The sequence below is a fragment of the Castor canadensis genome, chromosome 4 (genome assembly GCF_047511655.1).
Source record: "Castor canadensis chromosome 4, mCasCan1.hap1v2, whole genome shotgun sequence".
Lineage (NCBI taxonomy): Eukaryota > Metazoa > Chordata > Mammalia > Rodentia > Castoridae > Castor > Castor canadensis.
This window is the reverse complement of record NC_133389.1, coordinates 21684962-21707269: the sequence shown is the minus strand read 5'-3', so window position 1 is coordinate 21707269 and position 22308 is coordinate 21684962. Positions and strand designations below refer to the sequence as shown.

Sequence of the window (22308 nt, the reverse complement as noted above, 5' to 3'; positions counted from 1 at the left end):
GGAGGAGAAGAGGGAGAGGGAAAAGGAGAGAGGGAGGGAAGGAGGGAGGGAAAGAGAAAGAGAGAAAGAGAGAGAGAATCTTGTTATGTTAGAATACAAGATTGTTTCAATCAATAAACTTGTAGAAGTTAAAAAACAAAACAAAACAAAACAAAAAACTGCATCCAACCACAACACTGATAGTATCCAGTAAACAGACAATGCATTCACAGTTAGGCCAGATGCTAGAGAAAAAGTTTTATAATTTCAAATTACATACAATCTCTGGGATGATTCTCTTTCTATGGTAAAGCAGGCTTGTAACAATTTCTTAGATTTCTGTAAGTAAACCACCAAGATAAGAGTCAAAAATTTCACACCAAAATATACTCTTCAGTGAAAGGGATAAAATAAGGTTTGAAATAATAGCTCCCTCAAATGCAGCACTCCTTTAGGAAAAAATGTGCACAGTTTTACATTTAAGGCTACTGTTCCAGTTGTTGAAATCCTCTAAGTCCTGACAAACAAATCTTAGCAGGTGACACGGCATTTTGAAAACTTGGTTAAAAATAAAAAATACACACCGGGAGGTAGGGGATAGTATGTCATGCACACCTGAGAAGAGTTGACTGAGAAGAACAATCAGTCCTTCCTGGCCAGGAAGCACCTCTCTGGTGGAAGGAACATGGTGGCTAAATTTGGTTTGAGTGTCTGAGGCTTATAATCTTTTCATTTGTAAATACAGGAATACCTCACAAATACATAAGCCTTTCCTTTATAGTTCACATTTACTTTGGCTTCTCCCTTAGAATTATTTTCTCATTATATTCAAAACAGGCATACCAGAAAACTTTTTAAGAGGGAAGGATTGAGTCTCGAGGTTGAGAGAAGGGTAGTGGAAGAGGGAACTGATTATACAAAATTCCAAACAAAAACAGGGCAATCTTTTAGGAAACTTCTGGGCAATTGCAATGCCCAATGCTGTAAATATTAGAAAGGGCTCTTGTGTGTCCTTTTTGGGTATTTTTCATGGAGTAAGAACCACCCCCCCAATGAAAACAAATAAAGGATCAACCTATATTTGTTTCATATACCAGCAAGTTATATAAAACATAACCTTGGGCTGGAGGAGTGACTCAAGTGGTAAGAGCACCTGCCTAGCAAGTGTGAGGCCCTCAGTTCAAACCCAAGTGCCACCAAAAAATGATAAGAACAACAAAAAAACATAATCTTTAGCCCCTAAGTCAAATAGACAAGATGATACTGGCTTCCAGGAAAACAATGTGTATGCTGATCTTGAAGTCTTTGGTTGGTTTAGCAAACTCAGTATTAACTGCACAAAAAACCAAACGCTTTCTGTATGATGAGTATTTTCTCAGTTTTCAGCATGTTCTCCAGTGTCGTGTAGTATACTCTGTGTAAATTATGTGAATACTTTCGTCCTATATGGGATGATTTAATTGCATTATCTTAATCTCTTTCCTACCTATACATTTTCATAATGAATAAGCAACATTTAATACCCAAACTTCATATTTCAATATCTTTGATTAGAAAATGTGCAAGCTAAATTTAACATTAAAATGCTACAAGCCAGTCTCACATTTTAATGTAAACACCTTCAAGTATACAAGTCACAAGGTATCTCTCTCCGGGGAGGAACCTTGAAGACCCCTCCTTTTGTATCTTATCCCACAATTCACTACTCCTAGAATTTCCTACAGAGCCTGAGCCCAGGTGGCTGATACTTAGTTTAGTTGTAATGGATAAATTTCATTTTAAAGGAGGTTGTATTATTACTCAAGTTAAAGTTTTTTGACATGAAAAACAAAAGTGAGGTACTGAGCTATATCATTCTGATTTCCTTATGCTCAATGTCAAAAGTGATGGAGGGAATCATGTATTTTAGGCACTGTGTTTTCAATTGCATATAATTTCTGGGCCCCCCAAAAGGGAAAAAATAAACAAACAAAAAACAAAAACAATGTACCAACTCCTCTTTTAAGTTGTTCAAGCATCTAGGCAAAAAAGTTTTTTCTGTTTTTTTTTCCAAAATAGCTTCAATTATATATTCAATAGCATGTTTAAAACCTTCAAATATGAAGGTTTTCATATCATGAAAAACACCTAGCATTACCATGTTTCCTAATAACCACTCTGTAAAATAAAACTGAATGCAGACTTAATATTTTATTCTACTTAAGAATTGTTTCGCTTGGGAAAACCAGTAAATATAATAGCAAATACACACTGAGTTTTTAATGTCTCCAAATCCACCTAATGATCCATCCCTCAAATTTTCTTGCTGTTCAAATCTTATTTGAGAATCTTTTTGGTATTAAGAGATTTCTCTTCTCAGGACCCAACAGAAAATTCTCTCTACCACTTAAAACGAAGTTTGCCAGACTCTCCTGAATTTCAAAAAACAAAAGCTGCAATTTCACATACAGAACAGGCTACTGAAAAATGCAGTTTGGGAAACTATCACTGGAGATAAGGGAGGCTGTCAACTATTTATTAGGCTAAAACTTCATTTTCCAGAGACTAGGAAAGTTCCCGAAATCCCAAGTGGGGCTATGGTGAGATTGCTACTGAAGTTTCAAGCCAGATTAGAGATGGAGACAAATCCCACCACTGTTGGGAGTACAAAGTTGAAGTTGTTAAACATTCTGATAAAACTGATATGGTTTTTGCCAAGCTTCATATGTTTACATGATGGTGGGCATGATAACATTTCTGAAAGACAGGGCCTGTTCACTGTTTTTCTGTGCGTTTGATAAGAATATCTCAAAGCAGCACATTTAAAAATTGTGTACTTTCTAAATTTTAATACCATCATGGTAATTTCTAGAAAGAACCATGGATCATTTTTTCCTAAGCTGTAATTTAATATGGTACATTCTTCTCTTCATGAATACATGACTCAAAGTATATGATTAATAGGCTACACAAAAACAAGAAATTTGTTGGAAAGGGAAGAAAAGTTGCAAAATACTACATTTACAATGAAATGGTTTAAAATAGAAAACCGTAATGCAGAGATCTAACAAGACAAGATATTCACATGGAGATTCAAGAAATTAGAAACACACAATATATCTTGACATCAACTAAAGATAAAGCTTTATTACTAAAATCTCATCAGAAGGTGAAGGCTAGGAGAAACTGGGATGTGACAGACTGAAAAGCTCAACAGAGAACATGAAAATAAGCAGTAAGTAAGGCTCTCTGCTGGGCATTTGAATAACTGTCATTTCCCACAGCCTCTCCTTAAACAAACAGTCAAATCCCTAACCCTGACTCCACAAGGGACAGGAGTCCATTCCTTTCTCCAATGCACATGGGTTCTTATACCACCTATCACTATGTCATGTTCCTGCAGTGAGGTCTCTAGATGGGTGCACAGCACAAACACACAATCATGGATCCAGCCAGGTTCATGGGATAACGTCTGGCCAGGCTGACGTTCTCGCTCTCTGTAGGTGCAGCAGTTTTCAATCTTCTCACTCTCCTGATAGCCTCCAAGAGCCAGCCTAATGACGGCAAAGAAAGTCAGCCTCTGGTCCATAGTGGTGTCACAATGCCTGACCATGGAGTATCACTGTGAATTTTCTTTGTTTTGTCTTACATGAAGAGTGTGGGCCCATTTTGAAAAGGGAAAAAACTAAGTGAGCTGACACAGAGATTGTGACAGGTTTATTATTATGTATTATGGTAAATATGTACCAAAGGAAACATACAAATGCCTTTATCTAGTCATACTTACTCCAAAAGAAATCTTTAACGTCTCCCAATATTTTATCATCTGTTAAATACTCACAATAAGTTTTAGAAGTATTTTTAATCAGATAATTTTATTTGAACTTAAATAAAGAATAAGCATGGTACAGACCTAAAAATATAGAAATCTAGATGTGCTGGAGCCAAAGTGTTACAGAGTTAGCACAGACGATTTCTTGGAATTGAGTAAAAATACATATTTTGTGTGGTGGGAAGGCATGGGATCTCCTTATAAGTAATAATTAATTAATGTATCAAAGCTAATGAATAACTGAGAATTTTTTAAAATACCAAGTAAATAGGTGATCAGAGCAAAATTAACAAATTATCTTATGTTTCCTGATTCAAAAAAAAAAAAAAAAGGACAAAACTTCTATTTTTAAATCAATTTTCCCCTTCTTCTTCCTTCTTATTGTTGAAAAAAAAAGGCTATTTACTGAAATATTCCATAAGGACAATCGAAACATTTAGCCCAGATAAATTCTCTAAAATAGTTAATCCTAAACTGACCATCAAAATCCAAAAATTAAATAATACAAACCAGATTTCCAATTCCTGACTTTTATTTATTAGAAAGAAAAAAATGCTTTTATATTCCTGAGTATATCACAACATACCATCAACAAACACCTAAACTGTCTTACTAGCAGTGAAAAACACTACTGGTAAAATTTTCTATAGAAACCAATTAGCTATAGGGAAATACTAAACAATGAAGTTAGAGAAATTGTTGACGATGCCTAACATCTAATGCCACACCAAGGCAGTCCTTAGAAATGGTGAGGTTGCTACAAAATTTTAGCACTGGAAAAAACAAAGTTAATTTTAACATGAGGCATAAATAGGATGTGATTGCTTGCTTTCCATAGTTTTTACAGCACAGTGATTCTGTCATTTCAGAACATTCAAAGGTTCATCTAATATATTTAATATTGTCAGGACTGCATTTTAGGTATGTTTAAAATATAAACAGTTGTGAGGATTATATCATTTAACATTGTCATAAAGTCTATTAAGAGCTAAAATTTCATTGACATTAACCCACTATTAACTTCAAGCTTAATATATGCTTATTAAAACCTTGGGAGATATTAATAATTTTAACACAATGTGGACATTAAAAGGATAAGAATAAGGGACATTTTTAAATGACATATTGACAGTCCAAAATGATTATATTTCATTGGCAGCTTTATTTACACAATTATTTTTCCATACTTATAGATAATTTTGTGATGCTTCTTCAACATTATCAAATCTATGATAATCAGCACAGAGGATCTGTGGATTTTTCTGGAAAGAATACTGACATATTCATTGAATAATGTTTTGGATTAGCTAAACTGAAATCAAGTCAAATACACAGGAGTCTGGGTTAATCTAATCTTAGCACATTTGGAAATCTATTATTTTTCTAATTTATTAAAGATAAAATAAAAGTAATGTGAACACTGATTGGTAATGCATTCTCAGAAACCTATATAATTTTATTCTATAATATAAGAACTTATAAGGTCCATTAGCTGTACATTTCAAATACCAGCACAGTATAGACTTAAAATTCTCCCGATACATTTATAATAGGAAGGAAAGAAGAATGGAAAAGGAGGAGGAAGGAAGGAGGAAGGAAAGAAAAAAGGGAAAAAAAATCATACTTTTATTTTACACAAGGAGAAAATTACCAGAAACAGATTAGTTCTCAAAAAAATTAAATAAAATGCCTAAGGCCTAATATTTGAAAATACAAACAAGAATTCAAACTAAGACATCAAGTATTTAGTGTGATTACAACCAAGTTTTGCTGTGTTGGCCTAGGGGAGCCTCAGGAGCTTGTGCACACAGCCTCAGCTATTAAAAAGACCCAGAACGCTTTGGTTGCAGGTGGATTCTTCTAGTTGTCACCTGGTATCACAAACAGCTACAGCTAAGGAAGCAGCCACCTTTGCAGCCTTTATTCAGTCACCTCTCCAGAAAACAGAGACATTCTCCCTTGCACTCTGGGCTGAGACCCATGTAAATTTTTCCTAAATCCACTCCATAAATCTCCTTTTGCATGCAAATCCATAAATCATCATAATACCAACAAAGAATTTAACCAACACATGAAACTAATGCTCATTCTCTCCAAAGCCCCGTACAGGTAAAACTCCTCCAACTTCAGGTGCCTTTTCCAGGCTCTCTTCAGAGCTTAACCTGCTGAAGACCAACACAAACACGCAGCCTTTCCGTGTGGGGTACTAATCACTCCAGCATGGGCCAGGAGGCTGGATGCGCAGGTGCCTCCACCCTCCGTGTTCCAGACACACGCGCTGAGTGCATGACCCTCATTTACTTCTACCTCCTTCACATCAGTAAGGAGCATGACAAAATGAACAGAATGCAAAGCAGAAACAAGCAGCACTTACTGAAGATGGCAAACCTGGAGGAACTTTTCGAACTTTCTTTGTCTGTACCTCTGAAAGAAAATGAAAATACCGTGAGTGCCCCATGTGCCCAATTTCCAAACTAAAATATATAAAACCAGGAAGCTGTTGAGGTGATAGCAGACACCCTAAACTCATTACTCCAGCACACCGCAGTTAACACTATACCTTTCATTCTAGCAGAAATCAAACTCTGCTTTGTTCATAAAAAGCCGCTATATTTTACCTTGCTACGGATTTGGCTTTTTGAAAATTTAGGTTCCTTGTGTGTGCAGCAAAAGGAAACCCAGAAATAAGCAGATATCAAAAAAGTTGTTAAAATAAACACCCAATGGATTACTGGGGATGGGTAACCAACCTGACAATTCAGCCAAATATTTTGGAGTTCTCTGGGGAGGGAAGCTACAGGTAGGGTGAAAGAGTGGCATTTTAAAAAGGAAAACAAACTAGAAATAAACACCAAAGTATTCAAGAGAGGAAGACCTTACCCATGGCACTACTGTGAAGAGGCCTCCGTCGGGGGTTATTGCTAGAATACTGATAGTACTGGGAGCCAGGTTTGGTGGGCGAAAGGGTTCCTGGATTGCCCATATCCATGTCCCCTCCAAGGAGACTCTGCTAAAAGGTTAAAAGGAAAAACAAACACATAATGTAAATTTTGTACACCCCCTCCACTCCACACACCTGACTGTTAGTGCTGTTCAAACCAATGCAACAGAGAGAACAGCATCAGCCACACCGAAATAATGAACAAGAAAAACCCAAGAGGGGAAGCAGTTCAAGAAGCTGTTCCCAAGCGGGTGCATTTTTAAACCTTTACTTTTGAAAGGAAAGTAGATGATTCCTGGTAATACATGTTTCAATCTTTTCAGATGATTAACACTTTAAATGGGTAAGAAAATGAGGGATGGTTGCTTTCTCTAGGCTTAGGTTCACATCTGAGCACTATACCTGCCCTTCACAGGGACCAACAAGAATCTCTCTCTCTTTTTTTTTTCCCAACACACACAACCTCCTCAGCTGTGCACACTGGGGTGAGTGTGGATAAGCCCACCCTCTGTGCTGGGAACCCAGCTTGTCAGCCCCGGCATGTCTGATCCTCCACGACTTTACACAGCACCCACAGAAGAGAGAACGCCAGCTAAACCAACTGAAAGGAGATTCAAATCCTCACACTAACTTTCGAGATCACAGGAAAAAGTAGGCATCTAAACTAGCAGGAACAAATCAAAGGACTTCAGCACGCTCTCTTGAGGACTATCAGAAGCTAAAACACATCCGCACAGATTAAACATCTACCTGAACACTAGAAAACTTTCACAAATATCATTAGCTTATCACCATGTGACAAATTACTAAACTTTCAAAACTGATGACGTAATAAAAATTATATAATAATACTACATTTTCTAAAAGCTACATAGAAACTTACCCATAATATATAAATCGCCTGATTATACTCTGCATTGAACACATTGTTCTTTTAATTATTCTGATATGCAATAAAACGAGTGTAGATAGTACCATTTATATTAAGAACAAATTTACTGTTTAATAAAGAAATTTTAAAATTAAGTAGTAAAAATCCAACTTTATCGTTACTTGTAATCAACTTTTACTGACTGAACTAATTACTGTCCTTGATAAAGTACAGAATGTGTTTTCCCTAATCTAAATTCTAATCACCATGTCACTCACAACAGACTTAGGGATGCTTCACTAACACACTATTCACATGCAAAATACTCTAAATAGGCCAATTATGACTCTGCCCTGTTCCCTGGTTAACCCGCTGAGAACTGAAAAATTTCACAAGGCAGTCACCAACTAAAACAAAGGGTCCTTGTTTTAAATTAAGACAGTCTTTTTGATTCCTAAATAGCTCAACAAAGTGGCATGTCTTCTAGTGAAAGCAGTTGGTCAAATATGACCCATAAGCTGGAAAATCAAAAATCCAAAGCTCCCTTTCCACCACCATATAGCTAAATATTATAAAGAGATCTCCCTATTTCCAGGGATTCTGGGAATGTTGGATGAGTAATAATAAAGGGCTAACCAGCTACTGACAAGCTTGCTCCCAGCCTAGGACTTTTTCAAGGGATACATAATAAACATTAGTTTAGAATAAACTCCAACAATGAGATTTTAAGACTGAAAACACATACTGAGTAATAAACTCGTTGTCAAGCAACTTAATATTTGCCACATAAATACTTGATAGAAACCAGACTATTTACCAGATTAAAACTTGACGTGTACATGCCTCTCCTGAGCTGAAGAAAGATATTAAAATACAAAGACAAACTAAAACACAGAGTTCACTGTAACAAAAATGTTTCTATAAATTAGGAATCTAATGTAGAACATCAAATAATGTTTTTATCACTTTTAGGAGTCACATTAAAAAATTTTAGATTCTCAACCTGTAATTTCACTCTTGGCAATTCTTATTGACAGAAGCTATATTCATTCAAGTCTTAATCCAAATGTTCTTTGAATTTTCCACTGTGAATGTTTCAAAGTCACGACCTCCTTACTGATAAATCTACAAATGAATCTTCATTTCATTGGGAAAAGGAGTATAAAAATGATAGTATTATTATTGTTATTTTGCAGGGTTGGGAATCAAACCAGGGCCTCCTGCATGCTAGGCAAGTGCTCTATCACTGAGCTACACCCCCAGCTCCATGGCAATAACAATATTCATAACTTTGTATTTACCAATAATATAAACACTGTCTTAACAGGCATTACCCTTTATTTCTCCAATTCTCTTTTTTTCCTGAAAGCATATAAAATAGTCAGAAAAGGGTTGAGTAAATATGCAGAAATATTTGCTTCTTTTTTTGAATAAAGCTAACTATTGGTTAATTTCTTCAAGTATTGGTGGCAAAGGCTTCACTGTACGGCAAGTAAATGCATTTAACAGGCCAACGTAAAAACAAACATGTTTGTTACCCTATGTTTCAGCAGCATTCACAATAGAGCTCTGAGAAATATAGGATGATAACAGGAAAACAGCTAACGGACTGCAGCTGACCTTACTGTTGTAATTTAAAAGAAAAGTCATTTTAGGGGCCAGTCATAAATAAATCATGCATCCGATCCTTGCAAACACAGACACATGAACTAGGAACAGTGACAGAAGGAAGATCAGACAGCACTTCCAAACACTTAGTTGCTTCTGCTCATCTTTTACTTTAAAAAAAAAAAATTTTTTTTTTACAAAACACATTCCTGTTTCTTTTTAGATCTGTTTGTTCCTTTACTTTTTCACTTGGACAATGGAATCATTCTTATAAAGCAACAAAAATAAACATTTCCTCACACTTAAAGGGTCCCTAATCACCTCCTTAGGGAAAATGAAGATAAAAATATATGTGTTCTTATTGTAGAGTATACTTGTGAAGTGAACAATGACTATTTACTATTGTTTGGCTTTAGGTCATAACTCTCTGCAATCAGGAGAAAGATGAAAAAAAAATCCCACTGTCTGAAATACTTGTTCAATTTTTAAAAAGTTACTGGCATTTGATTTAAGGCAAATTAATTATCCACAATGGGTGAGGCATTCATTTCTTTATGAATTTGCCTAGACATATACATAGCTCTGAAAGCAAATTCATGCTTACTGAAATGAAGTTTTAAAGCTAAGTCTACTTTCAAGATGGGTAGATTCATCCTCTCCTTAAATAGGATTAGAAAGGTTCCAGGTTTTACACACTGTGCAACCTCATGCTCTGCGGTTATGCTGGGTCCCCGCTGTCAGCTGCCTGAGTCTGCCAGGAAACACTGGAAGCAAGATGTGGCATCTCACAGAGCTAACCTGTAAATCTTACACCCATGGTTTAGCATTTTGCTAACTGTCCACCATGCGATGGGACAAGCTCTTCCCTGTATTCACATCCAAAGGCAGACAATGGCAAGGCTTAAAATACCCCAACCAAAGAATAACGTATACTGACTCTGTCAATCAGGTTTAAATGACTGGGGGTTCATCCCTGCACCCCATTCTCTAGGAAACAGCCAGTTCTAGCATAGCCATTCACATGTCAAATGCAGCATTCTGTGAGAGTCTGTGTCAATTAATATTTTGGGTTGTGTGACATGAGAGCTGGGCCTTCGACTGTTCTTCTAACATAGTCTCAACCCTACTCTTATTCCTTTGGGAAGAGCTTAACATCCTTATCAACCACTAAACTTTGCTTATGCAGCCAAGGATACAAACCATGAATTAAACTTGAGGAACAGAAAACCAGCCTATATCTCAAATTAGATTTATAACTGAATGGTAATCAAAAATAGAACTAACTGCTTGAAGCTTAAATTATCAACTTTTTTCTTGTTAAACTAAAATCATCTTGCTCTGAACTATTATTTCATTTCAGTCAGCACTTTAAATGTAATGGGTGGGTGGTTCATTTCTAAAAGGGAAGATTATATTTACCCTTAATTATAGATATGAGTGAGATCAGAGTACGATGCATGCTGCTTTGGGGGCTTATAATTAATTCTCTAATAGGTGAATGACCTTGAATTTTAGAGTTTGGACTTGGGAGAGGGAAAAAAAGAAGTAGAAGGGGAAAAAATCTCTGGGGGAAAACGTGCCCCGGTTTTTTAGGACTTTCTCCGATTTTGTGTCATTCCCATTATGTTGTGATCCGATATCAGATACAACATCTTGGGGGAATGTTGTGGAACAGAGAAAAGCAGTCTCAGATGAAATCAGATTAAGTTCCTTTTCTGAACTATTGCCAAATGCTTGGGAGTCTAATTCATGTTTGGGTGTTCTAGTACTCACACAGCTGCAATTCTATTCTTTCATCACAAACCTAAATGATGTATAGTGTCTTTGTATGGTGAACTAACTCTGTAAAGCCAGAGATTTTTTTTTATATATCTTAATACGGAAATAAAATTCTGAACCACTACATAACTTACAAATGGTGGATATTTGTAAAGGTACTTAATAGACTCTGCAGTGTTAAATGCAAAATATATAGAAAGAAAATTTACAAATTAGACTTGTTTTAAGCGCTTTTTATCACAACTAAGGTAATTTCTACATAGCTAATTCTGCACAAAATCGGGTCTTGAAAGACACTGCTGAATAAGATTCCTAACAGTCATGGGGCAGTTTTTGCAAATCCCTGTCGAATAGCTGCTGCTGAATTTGCCATTTTGACCACAGAAGGGCCATTGCTGACTTCTGTGGTAGCAGGAGGGGCGATAATTTTGCTGCTCTTGGCACACACTCTGCATCCTAGGATATATCTCACACCAAAGGGCAATGAAGAACAGAGTATTTCCACCTGTCCACTTTTGAACTTCAAAGCTCACAACTGAAGGTCAGCCTTTGGGCGGCCTTTATTCCTGATCCCCAAAGATCCAAGAAGGCACCTTCACAGTTTATTTTGATTTCTGTCCTATGCTTGATGTCAGTAAAGGGGACTTGGGAAAACGGGAAAGACAAGGTGGCAGAGGTAACATTCATAATTGAGACTTGGGAGATTGTTACTGTGCTGCTGAGAAATGTAAATTATTGAAATGATCATTTAGAAAATAGTTTCTTTTAAGGGCTTTTGGTCATTTTTTTTATTTCTATATTAAATGTGTAAGGTACATTGTGTTTGCGAGCAAATCAGAAGTAGAATTCAAACATATTAAGAAAAAGTTGGAGGTCTGAGGTCTGACAGATGAGGGACAGCCCTAGCTCAGAGGCATACAGACAATGTCAGTAGGGTTAGTTGCACAACTGCTGGAAACCATATTCTCCTCCGCCTTAGAAAGAGGTAGAAAGACTTAGAAAAGCTTGATCACAGGTCGTCAGGAGTAGGACAACAAATATAAACTGTCCAGCAGAGCTGGTGGCACATGGCTTTCCCTCCCTTCCTCTGTCCCTCAGCACACAGTCCCACACCATAATGCACTGATTACTATTTTAAAAGTACACCAGAAGCTGGGAATGGCTGTCAGATCTTCTACTCCATTTTCAGATCAAAAGTACATACACTCTGAGATAATACTTTTGGAAAGTATTAATGCTGAAAAATAGTTAAGGATGAGAGTCTACATAAACAATGATGATAGCCTCATGGCCTATAGCTATACTGGAAAAAAGAAGTGACTAGATTTTTTTTCAATATTTAATAAAAAATTGGCCAACAATCTCAATAATTTGAGCTTAAGTGGCCATTTCGCTGGAACTGCCATAAGGATTTCTCAGTGGCTCATTTAATTTTGCTTTTGCAGGCAGGAGCAAACTGTGAAGTCAACTAGATAGGAGATCAAAATTAGTTACAGTTTGCCAGCCAGGTGCATACAAAAATAAGAAACACTTTACATGCGATAGGATTTTACATCCTGTGATGCCGGATAAACTCAAATTCTTATTACTACATCAGTTCCTGATAAATGACCACAAATTTGGTCCAAGTTTGCATTTTCCCCTTGTAAGACCAATTACAGCAATTTAAGGAGTGTTTATGTGATACTTTAAAAAATTATTTTGCTTTTCAAATGATAGCACACAAAAAATAAATGTATGCACTCCATAATTTTGATTGGGAATTTGCGTAATTCCCAAAGAATTCAACTGACCTTGAACACAAATATTTATTTTACCACCAAACATTTCAAAATTCAGATATATTGTCTTTCCTTATGAAGAAGCATAACACCTTATATTTAAATGTTATAATGCAATGCAAAGGTTGCCATGGCAACTATTACTTAATGTATAACACAGTAATAGCAAAGTTAAAAACTCATGCATTTTGGTATGGAAATTACAACTGCCCAAGGGTTGGCAAGATTTATGCATCCATCTATCTGACTACCTCTTAATTTAAAAAAATGCATTATTTATTGTATACACTAAAGTGAAGAGGTTTTCCATGGTTTCTGAAAATCCACTCTGAAATCCCAGGTCATCTATTACATATTAAAAAGGGGATTACATTTGTTGGTGGGAAGGTAGAAATTGAGCAAAAAGAAAACAATAAAGCAATCAGGAACCTACAATAAAAGGAGATTTGAAAAAAGCTTAAGTAAACAATATAGAATTTAAGACAACTATCTTCTGATCAGTTTAAGCTCCTTCACAGGTCAGGAAGTTCATTCAATATATAATTCAATATACAGTAATTCAATATTATATGACTACTATTTGCCTTAAAATGTTTTCCTTTCACAACGTTGTCCCAAAGTAAAAATAGAATAATTTGAATACGACCTGTTAACATACTGGGAAATCAGCACACTTCTCCTGTAAATATAAACATGTGGCTACAATAAGCATGCTGAGAACTTTATTTGGCCATGTTGCAATTTAAGTAAAATAAAGGAATAACAAGCTGTCACATATCAGTCTTCATCATATGGGGGGGTCATTTCAAGGTTATTGTTAATGTCTGCCCCTCTAAGCAAGGAACTATAAAACCCATTTTTATGAAACTAGCCTCCCTGAGGACAGGGACCAGCCTCTGTTTCTCAGGCTGCTAATTCACCACCTTACAAGGGTGCTCAAAGTTGACGGCCAACTTTGCAAGATAGCAAGCAGTAAAATAAAGTGTCCTAATAAGATATGACCTGTAAGTAAGACGGTAAGTTTACCACCAGACAGAGGAAGTTAAGATTATTTGGGACAGTAGTAAATGCAAAATAGTATCTCCAGATCTTATAATCTGAATTTATGTAAATCCTGACCATCTCTCCAGAGCTACACAAAGTCTCCTGCTCCATGGATATTACTAAATCTCTACCTCCTCACATTCACTCCCTTTACTGAATGTGTGGCTGATCAAGAATGTGTTGCATGAAGGCCAAACTAATTTTGATGACTACTAAAGGAAGAAATGACTCAAATTATTCATATTTTAACTTCTGTGCCTAACACACAGATCTGTCATGGCAGATGCTCCCTAAATACTCACATGAATGCAAACTATTGCTATTGATCAAATCAAAGACTTAGAAAACTATTGTGCTCTTACTAGTTTTAAGCATGTATCCATTCCTTTGGCTATTCCAATTTTCCTACTGCTAATAATAATAACCAGAAGTAGACACAAGTACAGGTTCTTTTTAATAACGAGATAGATGCTATAACCCCTCACCCCCAACCAAGCACAGACTTGACCAATGTCATGTGGCTGGCAAGCAGTGTAACCAGTTAGACTTGACTGTGATGCCTTCACTGCTGTCCTCTGCTCCCCACTCCCTCTTTTCTGTGCACTTGTTTTTCTCCCTCATGACACCATCTAACCATTAGATGAAATTGTCTGTTCTCCTTGGTGAACCTTAATGTTGGAAACCTATCTCTGAGGAGCCAACCTAACTCAGTAAAAACAGGCAGGCCTGTGTGTGAGTGCCGCTGATCCCCAGATAATCTTGGAAAACCTGTCCAACCTCAGTGAGCCTCACGCTCCTTGTGTGGGAAATGGTGGTATGGTGATACCCAGCACTGTGAGAATTAATTAGATAATAAAAAATGCCTGGCAATGTTCCTAGCACTCGCTGGCCTTCATTAATTGATAAAGGAATATTACTACAAATGCTACAAAATATTTTACTACAAATGAATAAGTATATATTATTATATAAGATTATTATATGATTGAATGACAAAATACAATATGTGTAAGTAATTCACATATACTTGTTACAGTCTGAGGAAGTGCTAGCCTTTAAAACTATGAACTCTCTTGAACAACTGGAATCTCACTCTTATGCCTTCATCTCTTGGTTCTTCTCTCAACAGTCCCATTTTAGTCTTCTTCCTTCCAGACTTTACCTTCTACTTCATCTGAAAATTTCATTGATCTTAATATTATCTCACTGTATGGCAATTAACTGTTTACACATCTGATTTCCCCCTCTGGTGTGTGGGTCTTCAAGGGCAGAGCAAGAGCCCTCATCTATGTATTCCTGGCATCTGGCACACTGGGTTCCAATACATAGTATAATCTCACTAAGTGCCAACTGGTTTAGTAAATTAATTAACTATGGCATTAGCAAATTAACTACAAAATATGCTTAAATAATTTCAACCATTACTGTCATGGAGGTAACTTCTCCATCTCCAGCCAAGTGGGCACATAACTCCTACATTTCTATATTCAATCTTGTTCTTAGCTTCTTAATCTCATAAGTACTTTACACAAAACCTAAAATTTTATCCCAAACATGCAAAAAGCTAAACACATCTTCCCTTTCCATGAAACTTCTGTCGCTTCTGAGTTATGCCATCAGCCTTTTGAAGTACATTTGCAGAGTCAGAATTTGTGAAGTCTGTGGAGAAATTATTTATGTACTTTACTAAATGTACATAGGATAGGTTAGCTTTGTTTTTATCTGTGATTGGTTGGACTGAAGAGCAGATAGATTTCTCTAAATACATAGGTTGTGGAATGGTCCATCACTCACCCACACAGCTAGGTTCTGGAGAGAATCTGAAGTGCAGAGGAAATGCAGACACACCTGGAAGACTCCTCCAGCAGAAAAAAAATGGCAGGAGGAACAGCAAGAAAACAAGCAAGGTTGTGGAAAGATTTGCAGAGAACATTACTCTGAGGAACTCAGCATATGAAGTAGGTTGGGAAACAGCTGGCTAGGAAATTACTCTCCTTAGTAGGTATCAGGGAAGTCCTAACACAGTTAGACCTTGGATTCTATTTCCTTAACTACTGATGACAAGTTGGTATAGACAGTGTCAAAAACAACAAAAATGGTCATAGTAGACTAGAGACAGAAACATGATAATCAAGACAATTATGTAACTAATTTCTAACATAATACAAAGTTTTAAGACATTTCCTCAAATGGAACTCTTTTACTGTTCCAAAGCTCACTGTGCATTTCCTCATTTCCTCATAGGGAATGATATAACCCAATCTTTCTTAGACTATGCATGTACCAATTTCTCTGAACACTTCTGACTATGTCACCTTTTCCAAAATGGCACCACTAAATACTACAAATAATGTTTTAAGACAGAGGTCACCAAGCATGTTTTAAAAGATCAGACAGAAAATACTTTAGTCTCTATGGACATATGGTCTCTGCTACAACCACTCAACTCTCACTGTAGCACTAAGTCATCCATGCATAGTAAGGAAAGGACAGGCTGTGTACCAATAAAACTTCATTTATACAAATAAGCTGTAGGCTTGATTCCACCACAGATCATAATCTGATGGCCCCTTTTCTAAAAATGAACGAAAAGTGTTTTACCTCAGCCCCATCTAGAATTTCTGATACTGCCACTGGAAATTAGCTTTCTAAAACCCAAGCCTATTCTGTTCCCTCAGGCATAAAACCTTATAGTTCACAAATACTTAGCCCACCCCATACCCAAGGTCAACGTAGCCTCAATGTACCTTTGAGACCTCTTTTTCCTGTTTTGCATAGTTAGTCTACTAAGATGCCTTGTGTACCTACTATAAGCCAACCACCATTCCACACTTTGGGGATATAGAACTTCCTCATGTGAGCCTGTACTCCCAAAGGCCCTGCCTCCCATTCCACATTAGATAGCCACTTTCAAACAACCATGGAGGCTAAAATCAAATGTCACCTCCTTGGAACCTATTCTCCAGCACACCTGAGGAAGCCGGGTCCTCTCCCCTTGGCATTACAAACAGATGTGGTAGGGAACTTCTTGCCCTCAAATCCAAAGCACTAGCTGGGAGATGTCACCCTGTAAGTGATAGCGCTCAGACAAACAGCAGCAAATATCTCCACGTAACTCCTTAAGGTTCACGTTCTGTTGGCTATAATAATCCATATCATCTTTTTTAATTCCATGAGAAATGAATCTTATTAATCCTGTGTTACAGATGAGTTATCTGAGGCAGAAAGAAGCTTACTTCCCACCTCAGAGTATTTGAAGATATTTAAATATGAATGAATAACTGAATTATATCACTTTCACTGACATTTCTTACATCCTTTGGACTCATGCTGTTCCTGGGAATCCCACATCTGAAATTTTCAACAATTACCTCATACTTATTCTTAAATCAAGTGCTTGGAGCCTCCCCTGGTCACCTCTCTGCTCTAACTTCTAGCCACTGCTAGCCTAGAGCTTCACGTCTATTAACAGCAATGTTTGTTACCCTGAATCTCTGAGCTCCATGTCCCTCCTCTCTGAAACACTGACTTTTCCTCTTTGGGAACTCCATGCAGAACTCACAGATTACATGAAATCAATGCTCAAGCAGCAGGCCTCCAATCATTTTGTTTACTTAATATTCACACCCACAACTTTATAAGCAGGCTTAACTTTTTAGGACAAAGAGGATACTAAAACAACAAGCAACCTGATATCTTTATAAAGTTAAAATGGACTACAATATTTAAGTTTCCTTTGCATAACTGTGCTGCATTTGTACCTCTCTATATATATCCCTCCCCCCTCCAAAGATGTAGGACAGGTATATTTTTATTATGTGTTCACATAATATCTCATTATAAATATATTTAGCTGTTGAGCATGTGGCACTGACTTGCTGAACTAGTTCACAAGCCAGTTTAACAAAAACCATGAAAGGATTCAGCAGAACAAACACTTCCAAAAGACAAAAATAATCCTGTGTATCAATTTTTAAAAGAACCAAATACTTTGATCTTTTCACACAAATATTTCCCAGAAAAGCAAATGCATAAAAGTAATCTCATGACTCGCAGTTAAACTTTGGACAATGCAAAGCCAAATTTCAAGCAGAGAAAAAAAAAAAAGTGGAACAGGGTTGAAGAACATAGACTCTAAAATAATTCTAAAGTTTATCTGGAAAATTAATGTGTGGTAACAGACAAGAAAAAATTTTATAAAGAAATAAGTGAGAAACACGAAATAAAATAACGTGGTACTTCCCCAGAACAAGAAGCATCACAGAATCACAGAGAGATTTATGGCAGAAATGTCACTTACAAAAAAAAAAAATGTCAATGAGGAAATCAAAAAGCGTTTAATAAACGTTACCAAAACTTTGTTCAGCATTTGAGAGGAAAAATTATGTTTTATGTTTAACACTTCATGCTAAAATGTTTATCTGAGAGTGTTAAAAAAGCAATGGGGATGAAGCTCACTGGCAGAGCACTGCCTGGCATGTGCAAGGCCCTGGGTTCCATTCTCAGCAGGAGGAGAGGAGGGAAGGGGAAGGGACAGTAGAGAGGGAAGGAGAGAAGAGGAAATACAAGCAGAAATTTTAAAAAGACTTAAAAGTACAGAAACTCTTTATTGGTTATGACACTAAATCTAGAAAAATTAGAGGAGCATATTGAAACTAACGACTATATTCTTGATTTTTAAAACTTCATCCAAGTCACTGGGGATGGGGTGGCACGGCAATCTTTGCAGCAAATTATTCAAAGAAAAGATAAAGTACCCTCAATAAATAAAAGGCTCTTAAATTGCACTAAGAAATAAAACTCAAATAAGACAGATGAAGAACATAAACTGTTCCTTTCAAAAAGGTGAAATTAGAAATTTGGTCATGAATAAATACAGAGCTATCTGGCAAATTAAAAAAATCACACAAATTTTCAACAACAGGCAGGAGGAAGCTCACTTCCATAGACAGGTAGCTAAGGGGAACGTAATCCAGTGTGAACTTTCTCGACAGCCATTTGAAATGTAAGGAAAAATTTCAAAATAATTTTTGAAATTATTTCAGAAATTTCAGTTTTAAAATTTTAAGTATAAAATTGGTCAAGCACACAAAATTATACATGCAGAGATCTTTGTGGCTACATTATGGTTCTGAAAAATTAGAAAAATCTACAGTAGTTTTGTGGAATATATGAATGAATATGAAAAAATGTGGTTAATTTACATTGAACAAAAAACAAAAAAAAAACCTTTCTGTTTCTTTTCTTTTCTGTTTTTGGAGGTCCTGGGGTTTGAACTCAGGGCCTCACACTAGCTGGCAAGTCCCCAGATCTTTTGCTTTAGTTATTTTTTAGATAGGATCTTTTGTTTTTTCCTGGGCTAGCCTCAACCTGCTATCTTCTTGATTTCCACCTCCTGAAGAGCTAGAGTTACAAGCATGTAGTGTCATATCACCCCTGGTTTAAAAAAAAAAAAAAGCATATTTTTAAAGTAGTCCCTGGAGAGTTCGGCCTGATTTTCTGAAAATTATCAGCAGGATTAACCATTCTTTAACATTCTTCCGTCCTCAATCAAATCATGATATTTAAACAGAATTATTTCTTACTTTGGCAAATTTTGTGGGTCACATTTGGTATAAACAATATACTCAAATAAATTCATAGAGTCATGTAAAGAAACCTAGTAGGAAAAGGCAAAATAAAGATTATCTTCATCTCAAAAATAATTCTTGAAGTTTGTTTATCATGAGATAAAGACTAATCTCATTATTTGTGTTCATGCCCAGCTCAAGTAAAAGTTGCCAGGGGCTTTATGGGAAACTCAGGCTTTCTATAGAATTCACTGCCCGCAAATCTTTCAAAGTCAATATAAAAAACAGGAAAGCTAAACTTTCATTTTCCATATATGGGTTATGTCATTATTTATAACTTATAAATGCATATTAAGGGCTATATTAGCAGACATGCAGAACCCCCCACACCCCTCTGCTGGGCCCCTCTTCCTGTTGTGGCCGACTTCTCCACTGTTTGTAGACATTACTTCCCACATAAGCCCTGGAGAGAGTCTGCCTTGCTGTGGAGTGAGAATGACTTGCAAGTACAGGGGCAGGATGCAGAGGCCATGCCACTTCCTCATAGTCCTCTCCAGTGACAGCACACCTTACAGAGAGGCCCTATACTCTCTGTACAGAGACTATAGTTGTGTAGTCTTCCAACTGCACAGGCTTGGGACACAATGGGCTAAAAGTCTAAGCATCTTAAAACTTGAGGTGCTATTTCTAAAATTATTTCAAAATACATGTTTTAGTCATGTAGGTAAGTCTTCACATTTCTCCATCTTCTCTGAATCTTAAAACTGTTAACAGTGATATTTGATTATCTGTTACTTAATATTTTCTATTTAAAAAGATATTTATTTATTCATTCCTTTGAAATGTTACAATCTCTTTTACTCTAAGAGCTCTGAAAACGTGTTGTTTGTGACAAAATCTGACCTGAACTGACTTAAGAATAGCTATAACTTAGGGTTTTTTTTTCTCTTACTTATGTCACTATTCACATGTTTAGCAATAGAAATAATCATCTATTTAATTATTTAATGCTGCTTCAAATTCCACTAAGGACTACACAGTGTATGTTATATGTACTATACTAACCTTTGCAAATAAAATAATTCCTGAATTCTGAAACACCAATGACCAAAGAGTTCTAAACAGGTAACTAACTGTGTCCTAAACAAAAGTCCTATTTCTATAATGTACTGAAGGCTTGGTTTAAAAGGAACTTTAGTACAATCACTTTTTAATTATTTTTAGAGACACTGTCAACACCTACACATTTTTAAAGTTAACTTAGAATATTTGCCCCTCAAGTCAAGTGTGTGTATTTGAACATGTCTCATTTATCCAAATCTAGATCTATGGGGACACAGAATAACCCTTTACTTTACAGTTTGTCATGTGCTCTTTTTACATTTGCAGGAGAGCATCTTCATATTTAGAATCATTAATCATATTGATTAACATTTTGGTTGCATGATTTACAACTATTTAAACTGGATATTGAATTTTCACTGCTATTTGGAGAAAATTCTGTGTACCCAAAATAAGAAATGGCTTGACCACCCATGTTTCAACTCATGTGTAACAGATAGAGATCCACTTCCATTAGGACCCAACATGATCTTTGCTTAAGCATGGGTGTCCTTCATTTGAAGCCAAGTTTCTCTAAAACTTTTAGTACACAACCCTAGAACTATCAGTGCAACCTAGTAGCAAGTGTGTGTGTATGTACACACACATGCATGAATACCATGCATAATGGTGTGGTATATATATTGTATCAATTTGTTCATTTGTATACTGCCCCCATTCAAACATGAACAACCCTATTTACTGCCCTCCCTCCTTTTGCAAACATGAACAATAATTCTTGCACCTTCTAGTGCTTTGCCTGAATGGCCAGTACTGGGTAAAGGGGTTGAGGAAATTCTGATGTCTCAGAAACATTTCCACTGTTCAACCAAGTGTCAGGCTGCTATTGTTTGGTGGCACCTTCACCAATGCACCTAGGATTACAATGTCTGAAGAGATCAGATACAAATACAGTAATTTCCTTAATAAACACTATGATCATGTCCCAGTAACTGTTCTACACACTGAGGATCAATCATATTTGCATGTATGCTTCGCTTATGGATATGCAAGAAAACACCAACAAATAAATTACACTTTCCTCTCCTGTTGATGTGGATTAGAGTTAGGATTACAAGACATTCCCCATGTTCAGACAGAAGACAGAATGTAAAATACAAAGAAAAGTTGTAAATATGTGCAAAAGGAATGATTTAGTGATGATCAAATCTCAGATAAGACTTAAAAATAAGAAAAAACTTCATTAATTTGTCTGTGACTATTTTGCAGCCTCCAGTGAAATAATCATCAACTATTCTAAAACCAACAGGTGACAGAAGATGGGACTTTCTACAGTCAAGGGATCCAGTGGGCAGCATATGAATTTGTTGATCAGTCTAGGCACAGTGAAAAGGTAATAATCTAGTATCTATCTCTGGATGTGAAGCAAATGACAGCCATATGATCACTAAAAGCCAGAGTGACAAAGGTGGGGGGAAGAAACAAACTAAATCTTATGAGGCCTCTAGATTCAACTATCAGCCACAGGCACTATAGAGAAAAGAATACCATGCTGAAAAACACCACAAGAAAGCAACCAGCCAAATCCCCAAAGTGGGACATTGTAAAGGAAAATGATTCTAGCTTTGATTTTGAAAGGGCATCGGGAGGACAGGGCAAGCTTTGGATTTTAAAAACACTTACAAGACATGATAATCACATTGCAACATCTAGTCCATACATGCCAACTGTCAAAGACATTTGTAAGATAACTAGGGAAAGTTCCAGTATGCTTTTGAAGAATGACTAATAGAGGGCTACAGGCATTCGTTACTCAAGTGGTAGAGTATCTGACTAGTGAACATGAAGCCTGACTTCAAACT

General features: G+C 36.4%; 1 protein-coding gene across 18 annotated transcripts in view; it reads right to left on the bottom strand.

Annotated features, from left to right (window-relative positions):
- Positions 1 to 22308, bottom strand: part of Tcf4 (transcription factor 4) — a 331562-nt gene that overhangs the window by 114034 nt on the left and 195220 nt on the right. For 11 of the 18 annotated variants that reach the window (XM_074069759.1, XM_074069764.1, XM_074069758.1 and 8 more), the window contains 2 exons: positions 6671 to 6800; positions 6165 to 6214 (listed from right to left, as the gene is read on the bottom strand). The exons of 4 other annotated variants lie outside the window; for them this stretch is intronic. In XM_074069759.1, coding sequence (XP_073925860.1) covers positions 6165 to 6214; positions 6671 to 6800 — 180 coding nt within the window. The remainder of the gene's footprint in view (positions 1 to 6164; positions 6215 to 6670; positions 6801 to 22308) is intronic. 3 more of the 18 variants (XM_074069760.1, XM_074069762.1, XM_074069768.1) reach the window with 1 other exon arrangement.